This window comes from Bison bison, unplaced genomic scaffold (assembly GCF_000754665.1).
Source record: "Bison bison bison isolate TAMUID 2011002044 unplaced genomic scaffold, Bison_UMD1.0 scf7180017864478, whole genome shotgun sequence".
In the NCBI taxonomy this organism is placed as follows: Eukaryota; Metazoa; Chordata; class Mammalia; order Artiodactyla; family Bovidae; genus Bison; species Bison bison.
The window spans coordinates 49,299-62,214 of NW_011495038.1; the positions used below are offsets into that span (position 1 = coordinate 49,299).

The following is a 12,916-nucleotide window of genomic DNA, read 5'->3' on the forward strand; positions in this document are numbered from 1 at the left end:
TTGTCCATAATTTGCCTCAACTGTGCATGCCCCAGTTACTTTTAGTCCTTGATAGTTTTGCTGTATTTTGTTGCTGGAGGAGATGTTTGTCCAGGTATCAGTATTGTGGCAAAAGGCCCCAGTTCCCAGCCTCTCTCAGTGCTAGTGCATATGCTGGTCCTGAAGCTGATATTTGGGGCTTCCCTGGTGGTTCAGATGGTAAAGAATCTGCCTGCAATGCAGGAGACTGGGGTTTGATCCCTGGGTTGGGAATATCCCCTGGAGAAGAGAATGGTTATTCACTCCAGTACTCTTGCATTAGTATCACAGTCAATGAAGTCCACAAAAATATCAACTGAAATGATTAAAAAAAAACAATTGTTCTTTCTTGACAGCTCCTGTAACTTTTTCTTATTCAAGACTTCAGACTATGATATTCATAAATGTGGAAAGGAGATGTAGCCACTGCTGCAGTTTCTCTTGTGTGTCCATATGTGACATCACTTAGATTATTTCTGTCTCATTGTGAAGTCTCGTCACTGTCTTCGCCATTGAGTTAGTGTGCTTTTTTGAACCTAGATGTTTGCATGCTGGGACAGATCCCTCCATAAACACTTCAGTCTTAACAGCTATGCTCTCAGCCATGGGCAATTTTGCTCCTCAGGGGACATTTGAAAATGTCTGGAGATATTTTTGGTTGTCACAGCATGGGAGTTGCGGCTGGCATCTAGTGGGTAGAGGCCAGGGGTATGCTACACATTCTGCAATGCCCAGGCTTACCCTGTGGCTCAGTGGTAAAGAATCTGCCTGTGAAGTAGGAGATGAAAGAGATGCAGGTTTGGATCAAACCCAGGAATCCTAGGTTAGGAAGATCCTGTAGGGGAGGAAATGGCAACTCACTCTAGTATTCTTGCCTGGAGAATCCCATGGATAGAGGAGCCTGGTCAGCTAGAGTCCATGGAGTAACAAAGAGTCGGACATGACTGAGCACACCACACCACACACACACACACACACACACACACATACTCACACACTCTGCAGTGCACAGAACAGCCCCTAGCAAAGAATTATCCAGTCAAAATGTCAGTAGTGCCAAGGTTAAGAAACGAAGCTCTAAAGAAATGTATTTTATTCTAATATATGTTTAAATTTTCCCCTTATTTGCTTCCCTTGTGTCTCAGCCGGTTAAGAATCCGCCTGCAATGCGGGAGGCCTGGGTTTGATCCCTGGGTTGGGAAGATCCCTTGGAGAAGGGATAAGCTACCCACTCCAGTATTCTGGCCTGGAGAATTCCACATGGGGTTGCAAAGAGTCAGACACGACTGAGTGACTTTCACTTCACTTCACTTCACTTCACTTCATATGTTTAAAGACACTCCAGCTGGAAATAGCTGCAGCATTAAGTCAGCTGCTGAAAGAAATCAGATTTAAAGAAAAATTGTTTCATAAAATTGAGAGAATTAGAATATAAAGTCACCATTTTAAAATATTTATTGTTATCCTGATATAACATTTAAAATATTTATTTAAAAATTTTTTATTTTTTGAAGATTGTCTCTTTGGCCTGGGTTTGCCATTTCTGTATCACACTTTGAAACCAAACTCCTGTTGAGTGCTAATGTGAGTTACAAAATACTCCGGAACGAGACAGTTCTGGAGTTCATGACGGATCTCTGCCGCAAAACTAGCGAGTCCTGCTTTACCCAGACGTGTGAGAAACAGCTGGTTGGGCTCATTGTCCTGACAAGGTAAAATCCTGCCTTTAAATAGACTTTCCTCTAGAGAATGCATTATGTATGCCACGTAGGAAGGGGAAGAGCTCTGGGCGCTGGCCGGAGCCCAGATCTGATGAGTCTGCTCCCTGCTGTCAGTTGTCTAGAGCTGAGGCTCCCCGGAGGGGTGTGCTGGGCCCCCGCCGTCTCTCCTGGTCCTTCCTTACCCTCCCCTCACCCCCAGTGGTCTGCACTTTGCTGCTCCAGCCCCTCTGCCTGGTTCCCCCACCTCTATTTCTGCCTTTTAGATTTCTGCTCACACAAAGTCCACTCGAAGGTCCACTCAGTTGGAGTTATTCATTTCTCTGCTCTATGCTGTTCTGGAAGCCCAGTGCTTATCGTCACCTCTTTAGGGCCCTTTTATTTCATTTTATTACATCACAGTGGGGCCTTCCCGGGCAGACCCCTGCCCCATATCCTCTGCCTTAGCTCGTCTCTGAAGTACCCACATAGCAGTGTCTGATGCACTTTCCTTCACCACAGCCTGCTGTCAGCAGATTGGCTTTACTGTGCTGGGCAAGCCGACCCAACTTTGGTTCAGTAGCAACAAGACAGAGCATCAGGTCCGCGTCTCATCTTCACTATAAAGTTACGAGGTCCTTATGGCTGAGGACTTTCAAGCCTCTCGCTGTGTCTGTATAATTTGCCCTCAGTGCATACTGAACCGAATGAAACGTGGACAGTTAGGTGACTTCCTGAGGAACAAAAGCCCACTGTATGCTGCTGCCAGTCCATGGACACTTTTTACAGAAGACCCGCTCGCCTTCTCCTAGTCTAGGTTGGAATTTCCACTTGAAGTTGTTTTTCTGGGTTGTAGAGCAGAGAGGTGGCACTGAATTCCACTCTGCCCCTTTATCCTCTTGTCATGAGCTCCATGAATTAGCTTACCACACTATTTCCAAGACAGCTTACAAGGTACCGAGAGCCCAGGAGAAAAGTGACAAGGAGGTTTCTGTCCCACAGCTGGGTTGGCATGAGAGAGTGTTCCAGGCCACATGGTACCTGGTGAAGGGGAGAAAGAGCTTAGAAAGATCTTAGCTGACCTGCTTTGCAGTTTTGCTCAGGGCCAGCCTTAGATAGAAGATGAGGCAGGCTGCCAGAATGGCATGGTTCATCAGCCTCCCTAGGATGTTTTGTTTTTTGTTTTTTTTTTTTAATGAGAAAAACTAGCTGGGAGTTCAAAAATTCTGAGCTGAAAACAGAAGCTGACAGGAAGGTTTGGAGTCATACTTCAGCCTTTGAACATTTAAGCATGATTTACCTGAAGCTACAGTATCTCCCGGGCATGCCTCAGTGGCTCAGCTGGTAAAAAAAACCTGCCTGCCAACGTAAGAGATACAGGAGATGCCAGTTTGGTCCCTGGGTTGAGAAGATCCCCTGTAGAAGAAAATGGCAACCCACTCCAGTATTCTTGCCTGGAAAATCCCATGGACAGAGGAGCCTGGCGGGCTGCAGTTCATGGGGTCACAAAGAGTCAGGACTGAGTGCACGCACACACATACACGTGTGCACACACACACATACACACGTGTGCACACACATACACACATAGACAGTGTCTCTCAGTGAGAAAAGCAGATGGTGGGCCAGCAATTATTCCTTTGGTTTTGTTGGAATATGGGGTCCTCTCATGGACAGAAGAGTTCATCAATGCTCTTCTCAGATAAGAGCTATCTTTTTTTTTTAAGTGACTATTCTTGAGTTATTATCTTTCATAATATCTGAAATTCTGTAGGATAATACTTTGAATTAAGGTGTAGTGAACTAGCCACTTACCTTGTAGGATTTCAGAGAGGAACTTAAAAGATTTCTTGCATTTGCCAGATACAATAATAAAACCTATCGAATTGATGACATTGACTGGTCGGTGAAGCCTACACACACCTTCCGGAAGCGGGACGGCGCTGAGATCACCTACGTGGATTACTACAAGCAGGTAGCTCTTGTTTCTCCTTTCAGCCTCATCTCCCTCCTGCCTAGCTTGGGGAAGGGCTATGGTCTGACTCCTGCCCACCTCTTGAGCCGCATCTGTACCCTCCTGTTTCCTTGGAAGGTTCTACTGTGCTCACGGTTCATAGTTCCTCAAGTCAATCACTCCCCTATGCATTTTCTCACACCCCACTTCCTCGTCCTTGACACCATTCACAGTCAGCCAATTACTGAACACCCTTCAGGACTCAGCTCAGCAGTCAACTCTTTTTTTTAATCAGATTTTTTTATGTGGACCATTTTTAAAGTCTTTATTGAATTCGTTACACTGTCGCTTCTGTTCTGTGTTTTGAGTTTTTGGTTCTGAAGCATGTGGGATCTTACCTCCCTGACCAGGGATCCAACCTGCACTCCCTGCTTTGGCAGGTGAAGTCTTAACCACTGGACTGCCAGGGAAATTCCCCTAGCAGTCAAGGGAGCCCTAGGACTTTCTCCTCCAGGTCCCCTCTCTGTACTTAACTTCTTGCAGTTATCACAGGCAGGATATGAATGGTCTGACTCTCCCTCTTCAACTTTGAACTCTTGATTTCTGGACACCCAGGGCTAGCATCTAGTAGATGCTCAAACACTTATTGATGAAATCTCGTGTTGACTCTGGGAGCTGGATTCACAGTGATGAGAATTTCCCCATCCCCACTGTCCAACTTCAGTTCCTTTCAGAGGTGCCTTCTCTTTATTGCATATTCAGTCATATTTCTGTCTCCAAAATCTCACCACTGTTTTACAAACAAAAAGAGAAAGCAAATGTGTTGATCTTTCTACACTTTCAAGAAAAATGATCTCCTTTTCCTCCTTAGCTAATTTCTTTAAAAGGTCCTCTAAACTAGCTCCAAGCACCTCTTCCATTCTTCTTCAGGAAGCCTCAGCAATCTGGTATCCAGTTCTGCTGCTATGGAACTAGGTCTCCAAGGTCAAAGTCAGCTACTGACCTTATTCTAAAGGGCTTTTGGTGGCTCTGGATGCTAGAAACTGCTCCTGGTGAGCTGAACTCCTCTTCCTTGGCCCCACGGCACATCCCTGGTGGTTCCCCACCCTGGGTTTCAGTATCGTTTGAGTTTGAGTTTTGAGTATTGTTTTATGTGGTTTCAGGTGGTTCTTTATCAGCCTCTTTCAACATTTCCCTCCTTCACTTCTCCCAAACATGAAATGCTATAACTCACCACGGCCCCTTTGCAGAGGATCTTTTCTTCATATTCTGAGATTGCTTCCAATATAGTATTTTTGTCTTGCCCTTCTTCCTAAATTACATCCTCCTCTCCATTTTCAGGCTGCATTTGCATGAATATCCTGCAGGCATCTCAAACGAACAAAATTCAAACTGAATTCATTGTCTTTCCCATGCCTGTCTCTCCTTGGGAATTCTGTGTCTCAGGAAATCATTTTGTATCCTTCTTATTCGCCCTCTCCGCCTCATTGAGTTGTCCTTACAGAACACATATAGCTTTTGGCATTTGGCAAAGCATTTTGTGCAAAAAATGCTCTCCATTAGTGTTTATTAAACACAGAGTTTGTTAAATGTTTGGGGTTTTTCCTGCATGGTTAAATTCATTTTTCTTTGATGTGTTTGAGGACCTGTGACATTCTGAAAAGGGAATCATGATAAAAATCCCACTCACTTTCTTTGTAATGAGTTGTGATTCCCTGCATATCTATTGTAATTAGGGAGAAAAAGAAAGAAAATGGTACCAGTTTCTAGAATGCTTTCCTCTTTGTCCCAGGAAAGGAATGATAAATTACTATATAGTCTACTCTCAAAGTAGAAGACATCCTTTTTTTCACTTCAGCCATGTTTTGATTTTTTCTTTTTTTCTATTATTTTTTGTGTTTTAATTTTTTTTGTGTTGGTTTTTGCCAGCATTTGTTTGTAGATTATTTGATGACTATTCTGACTGGTGTGAGGTGATAACCTCATTGTAGTTTTGATTTGCATTTCTCTAATAATTAGTGATGTTGAGTATCGTTTTATGTGTTTATTTGCCATCTGTATGTATTCTTTGGAGAAATGTCTGTTTAGGTCTTCTGCTCATTTTTGATTGGGCTGTTTGTTTTCTTGATATAGAGCTGTATGAGCTGCTTATATATTTTGGAGATTACTCCTTTGTCAGTTGTATCATTTGCAATTATTTCTCCCATTCTGAGGGTTGTCTTTTAACCTTGTTTATTGTTTTCCTTGCTGTTCAAAGGTTTTTAAGTTTAATTAGGTCCTATTTGTTTGTTTTTATTTCCATTGCTCTAGGAGGTGGGTCAAAGAGGATCTTGCTGTGATGTATGTCAAAGAGTGTACTGCCTATATTTTCCTGCAAGAGTTTTCTGGCTTTACAGTTAAGTCCTTAATCCATTTTATTTTTGTATACGGTGTTAGGAAGTTAGTTACATTCTTTTACATGTAGCTTTCCAGCTTTCCCAGCACCACTGATTGAAGAGGCTGTCTTTTCTCCATGATATATTCTTGCCTCCTTTGTCAAAGATAAGATGCCCATAGGTGCATAGGTTTATCTCTGGGTTTTCTACCTTGTTTCACTGGTCTGTATTTCTGTTTCTGTGCCAGTACCATACTGTCTTGATGACTGGAGCTTTGCATATAGTGTTAAGTCGGAAAGGTTGATTCCTCCAGTTCCATTTTTCTTTCTCAAGATTGCTTTGACTATTTGGGGTCTTTTGTGTTTCCATACAAACTGTGAAATTTTTTGTTCTAGTTCTGTGAAAAATGCCATCGGTAGTTTCATAGGGATTGCATTGAACCTATAGATTACCTTGGGTTGTATGGTCATTTGCACAATACTGATTCTTCTAATCCAAGAGTATAGTATATCTCTCCATCTGTTTGTGTTGCCTTTGACTCTTTCATCAGTGTCTTATAGTTTTCTGTGGGTTTTTTTGTCTCCTGAGGTCGGTTTATTCATGGGTATTTTTGTTGTTGCTGTTGTTGCAGTGGTGAATGGGATTGTTTCCTTAATGTCTCTTTCTGGTTTTTCATTGTCAGTGTATAGGAATGCAAGTGATGTCTGTGTATTGATTTTATATCCGGGTAACTTTACTGGAAGACATCTTGATATTGACCTTTATATTTCTCTATTTTATCTTATCATAAAAACTGTTGCCAAATGCTAAGAAAATTGGGAGACAATAAAGTTCACCTGATTACACAGCTTAGTGGGTAGAATTCTTGACCATGCTCTAGGTAAATAGTAGAATACCCTCTTCTTGGAATATATCCCAGTTTTGCTTGAGCTGTTCCCAGAACTTATAATACTCCTGCATTTTCTTCAAGGTGCTGTCTTGGATTCTGCCTCCTTCGTGAAGCCTTCCTTAATTTACCAGCCATAAATTATTTTCACTACCTTGCTCCCTATTCCTTGTGAGGGAACCAGCCCCGAGTGGTGTAACAAGCAGAGGCTCCCAAGTCTTAAGTGATAAATCCTGGTTGTGCTAATTTTCAGTTACAGGACCTTGGGAAGTTATTTAATTTCTAATGATGTTTCCTCATCAGTGAAGAAGATGATAATAATATTTGACTCACAATCCCGTTGTTAAGAGCTTCCCAGATGGCTAAGTGGTAAAAAAAATCTGCCTGCCAATGCAGGAGTCGCAGGCTTGATCCCTGGGTCAGGAAGATCCTCTGGAGAGGGCATGGCAACCCACTCAGGTATTCTTGCCTGGATAATCCCATGGACAGAGGAGCCTGGCAGGTGAAGTCCACAGAGTTGCAGAGTCAGACACAACAGAGCACACAACAATCACACTCTGTTGTTAAGAGTAAGTGAGGAAAGGGTCTTATTTACCAAAGAGAAATAGACTCACAAACATAGAAAACAAACTTATGGTTATGAAAGGAGAAGTGGGGGATAAAACAGGAGCTTGGGATTAACATATACGCTACTACTATTAATATATATGTAGTAGGTATCCAACAAGGACCTACTGTATAGCACAGGGAAGTATACTAAATATTTTTATATTTAGTATTAAAAAACTATACTAAATAACCTATAAGGCAAAAGAATCTGGAAAGAATATCTAACTAAAACTCCATCACTTTGCTGTACAACAACAGGACCTTGTAAATCAATTATAGTTTAATTTAAAAAAACACAGTATTCATTCATTAAAAAAAAAGACTAAATGAGGATAAAAATAAATGCTTAGCGTACATGTATTATTTGTGCTTCTGGTCTACCTTGCTTTGTAGATAATGTAGTTATGGGTAAAGGCAGGGACTGTGCCTCTTTTTTATTTGTATTCCCTTCAGTCCCTGGAATATAGCAAGCACAAGATATGAATGAACGAGGTCGTGTATAAAAACTCTTTCTACCAATGCTTCTCCACGCTTTTCAGCCATAGCATTGTTGTAATCACCACTTTAAATTGCTGTTTCCTAAATTGGTTTTTATTTTAATGACTTAAAGTCTTTATTGAAGACAGAAGCCCTCACTGCTGGCTTCCTGCATTATAATTATTGATGTCAGCATCACGTGGTCCCCAGGCATTTTGTAAATTATAATTCCTGTTCTGTCATCAGTGTTGAGTAAGCTATACTGGTGTTAATGGAAACTTTGCCTTTGGAAGGTAAATGAACTCATGGCAAGGTGAGAATGTGGAAATTCAAGTTTATGAAGGGAAAGGGTGTGGGGAAGGAGCTAATGATTGCCGAGGACTTATTATAAACCAGACACCGTGCTAGTGGTTTACATGGGATGCCTCTGGGCTCTTGTTGTCCTCGTTTCATAGAGGAGGAAAGGTAAGCCCCTTCCCCAGTGTCATGGTCCAAGTAGATAGACTATCTGTGGACCAGATTTACATTTGTCAGAGTTCAAAACTACTTCGCTGTAACATCATACTGTCTTGGAAAGTAAGGACAGTTGTGCTCTTTGGGGAAGTCTGAGGTTGACTCAGTATGACCATTGCGTCCAACTTGTGTGTGATATTGTCCTAATGCACACAGGTGCCAGGGCACATGGGCCAGTCGGCCTCAGTCTCCACTGGTAGTGCTGCAGCTGGGGTCATGGTTCTATGGATTTCATCCAGCTTACGGCTCTGGATGAAACTCAGAAGAGAGCAAGAAAATGTTTGGGGGAAAAATAATGGTATTGAATTATAAGAGGTAATAATTAAAATCATGAAGCTGCCCCTGAGATGCAAGAGATAGGTCCCAGGAAGGAAGTAGAAATGAGTAGGTTACTGTGGGGATTAGTAGGGACTTTTTTTCCCCTTCTGTTGAAGAGAGTTTCTTATCCATTCATTTGTTGCTTTTAAGCAAGGGTGCTCATTGTATAGTGTTTCCATATTAACTTTTCCCTCATTAATCTTGCATTCTGTAGCAATATGATATTACCTTATCTGACCTGAACCAGCCAGTTCTTGTTAGTCTGTTGAAAAACAAGAAAAATGACAACTCTGAAGCTCAGATGGCCCATCTGATTCCTGAGCTCTGCTTTCTAACAGGTAATGTTTGTACTTTATTCTCTCTCAAGTTCTTGATCACAGACTCATGACACTTTGCAGTGGGCAAAACCTCCTTAAGTTAGATGAGTGCCAGAGCTCTAATTTAGCCCAGGGAGGATGAGTCTTAGGTAATCTACTTGATCACAGAAGAAGTGGGAGGGTAGAGTGCCCTTTGGAAATTGGTCAGCACCGTGAAGGTTATCTTACTTCCCTTATCTCGTGTATTGCATTTGTTACTTTGACGTTAAATTGGTTGCCAGATGTTTTACTAAAACCAAGATATTTTCCCCCTGTTTTTGAACTTCACTAGGCTAGGTGTTGCCAGTGCAGATGTAAGACACCCAAGTTCAGTCCCCGGGTTAGGAAGATCCTCTGGAGGAAGGCATAGCAGCCCACTCCAGTGTTCATGCTTGCAGAGTCTCGGGGACAGAGGAGCCTGGAAGGCTTCAGTCCCTGGGGTCGCAAAGAGTTGAACATGACTAAAGCGAATTAGCACACATGCAGGCTAGGAAATCGTGTGATTTAATTTTCTTCCGGTGTATTCTTTGAGAGGTGCCAAAATACTCTTTGTTTTCTTTTTGCATGAGCTCCAGAAGGTAATCTTCACTCTACACTAGAATCAAAAAAAAAAAAAAAAAAAGACTATGTAAGATTCTTTTAATCATGTTCATCTGATTACCAGGGTGAGACTAAGACGGGAGGACTTTCTATATTTTACACTTATGATGCTCGAATGAGTTTGATGTGCATGTGTTTATTCTGCAATTAGAGAAGTTAATAAGGATACCATCTTTGCAGAGAGGGATGAACGTTCTTAGTGATACTCTGGCATTTCACATCTGTGTAGTCCTCTTGGTGGTCTCTAGCCAGACTGGTCACTGAGCATTTGACGCATGACTAGTGCACCTGAGGGATTGGATGGAGCAGTGCTGTAAGTGTAAAGATATAGAATAGACGTCTAAGATGCAGTGTGAAAGAAAAGAGAAACTATCTCATTAACTCACTTTTTATATTGGATATGTGTTTAAATGATAATATTTTGGATATTCTGAGTTACTGTTTGAATAATTGCATCTGTTTCTTTCTGGCTCTTTTTAAATGTGACTACTAGAAAACATTTTAAATGAAAAGGCTTGCATTGCTGTCAGATGGTGAATCTGATTCAGTTTAAGTTCAGAGTTTTATTACTCTGTGCCTAAGATGGGCTGGATTACATTGAGGACTGTTCATGTTTCACTTTGTTTTCATTCACAATGGATAGGGATGCCTGGCCAGGCGACTTCTGATTTCCAGCTGATGAAGGCTGTGGCTAAAGAAACTCGTCTCGATCCTTTGGTAAGGCAGCAGCACCTGGCCAGGCTTGCGGATGACTTCCAGAGGTATGGGAACATCTCCACATCCAGATGCTCCACAAAGTCTCTTTATTGATGTTTGTTATCAAGAATAATATCTCACCTATACTGAGCACCTAGCATGTGCCAGGCAGTGTGGTGGCACTGTCTGTGGATTGCCATATTTAACCTTTTCATTACCCCTATGAAATAGCTAAGTTAGTCCTACATTTTGTCAATCAGGAAACCATGGCTTTAAAAGATTTCAGAGTTTGCTCAAGGTCCATGTTATTCTGTGTCAGAATTTGTATTTGAAGCCTGACCTATTTGGCTCAGGGGCTGCTTCAGTGAGTCAGTAGTAAAGAATCCACCTGCAATGCAGGAGATGCAGGAGACTCAGGTTCAATCCCTGGGTCGGGAAGATCCCCTGGAGGAGGGCATGGCAACCCAGTATTCTTGCCTGGAGAATCCTATGGACAGAGGAGCCTGGCAGGCTATAGTCAATAGAGTCACAAAGAGTCGGACATGACTGAAGTGACTGAGTACACATGCAGACGCTTGGCTCAGTGGCCCATTCTGTTTACCAGAGGGCCCCACTGGGAGCCTTTCCATCCCTTGGAGTCCCCCATGGGTGCAGTCCTCCTATAATTCCTTGGAGCAGAGAAAAAATGGTGTCAGGAACCCTGAAAAATCAGTCTCTGAATAATTAACATAATTTTATCTCTAATGATTCCAATTTTTAGATAGTAAGCATTTTTAATGACTTAAGACTCAACTCTGTAACAGAAACAAGGATGCTCGTTTTGAGCTGGAGACCTGGGGGCTGCATTTTGGATGCCAGATGTCTCTGACTGGCCGCGTTGCACCTGCAGAAAAAATAATAATGCAAGACCACACAGTAAGTTCTGTAATTTTATTTTCATTTAAAAGTATTTTCTTGAATGTATGTCAGTTTGATCATAAGTCAGAGTAGGATTATAATATAATGTTCATTTGCTTTCTCTGTGGCCCCTTCCCAGGTGGTACTAGTAGTAAAGAACCCACCTGCCAATGCAGGAGATGTTAAGAGATGTGGGTTCCATCCCTGGGCTGGGAAGATCCCCTGGACGAGGGCATGGAAACCCCCTCCAGTATTCTTACCTGGAGAATCCCATGGACAGAAGAGCCTGGCGGGCTACAGTCCATAGGGTCGCAAAGCATTGGACACAACTGAACTGACTTAGCACAGTATATTTCGCCACCCTCCCTTTGTCCTGAACCCCAAGGATCCTCTGTTTTCCTTTTTAATCTTAGTGTACAAGGATTTAGTGGCACCCAGCAGATTTAGGTTAGTGTGATATGGTGTCACATTTACAGATGCATTAGAAGACTTCTCTGGTTGTCCTTTGGTTAAGAATCCACCTGCCAAGGCAGGGGACACAGGTTCGATCGCTGGTCCAGGGAGATTCCACATGCTATGAAGCAGCTAAGGCCACATACTACAATTACTGAAGCCCACGTGCTGTAGAGCCAGTTCTCTGCAACAAGAGAAGCTGCCTCAATGAGAAGCCCTGCACTGCGATGAAGAGTAGACCCCGCTTGCCACCACAAGAGAATATCCGCACACAGCAGCGATGACCCAGTGCAGCCAAATATAAATAAATAAAAGATGCGTTACAAAATGGTACTTCACGCCATTGCAATCAAAACATGTAACCTATTATTGGGTGGTGTTGTACTCTTACATCGCTTAAAAAATTTGTGGTACCTGAAAATGTTTTAACTGGTGGAGGTTAATTCCAGTAGACTGTGTTTCCTGATACCAGAGTTCTTTCTCTTCCCCAAAATAGAATGCTGCTCAGTTGGCATAAACATGAAGAAATTCTCCCAGAGCTCACCTAGCCATAGCAGTTAGGCAGAGAGGCATTCAGAAACCTGGAGAGACAAATCATTGCCTCTCTGGGGTTTCCACTGGAAAAAAAAATGAACCAATTTTATGCAAAAATTGTACATTCTCTACTTTGCCCTTCTGTTTTGCCCGTTTTTAAAGTGAGTTACATTTCATTTTTATTTATTTATCTTTTAAATTTTATTTTATTTTTAAACTTTACATAATTGTATTAGTTTTGCCAAATATCAAAATGAATCCGCCACAGGTATACATGTGTTCCCCATCCTGAACCCTCCTCCCTCCTCCCTCCCCATACCATCCCTCTGGGTCGTCCCAGTGCACCAGCCCCAAGCATCCAGTATCGTGCATCGAACCTGGACTGGCAACTCGTTTCTTACATGATATTTTACATGTTTCAATGTCATTCTCCCAAATCTTCCCACCCTCTCCCTCTCCCACAGAGTCCATAAGACTGTTCCTACATCAGTGTCTCTTTTGCTGTCTCGTACACCGGGTTATTGTTACCATCT

General features: G+C 42.3%; 1 protein-coding gene across 1 annotated transcript in view; it reads left to right on the forward strand.

The window, feature by feature from the left end:
• Positions 1 to 12,916, forward strand: part of PIWIL4 (piwi-like RNA-mediated gene silencing 4) — a gene marked incomplete at its 5' end in the record, with an annotated part of 58,995 nt that overhangs the window by 21,596 nt on the left and 24,483 nt on the right. Inside the window, 5 exons of the mRNA XM_010862131.1 lie at positions 1,533 to 1,730; positions 3,579 to 3,690; positions 9,062 to 9,185; positions 10,447 to 10,564; positions 11,303 to 11,414. Of these exons, the coding sequence (XP_010860433.1) occupies positions 1,533 to 1,730; positions 3,579 to 3,690; positions 9,062 to 9,185; positions 10,447 to 10,564; positions 11,303 to 11,414 (664 nt within the window). The remainder of the gene's footprint in view (positions 1 to 1,532; positions 1,731 to 3,578; positions 3,691 to 9,061; positions 9,186 to 10,446; positions 10,565 to 11,302; positions 11,415 to 12,916) is intronic.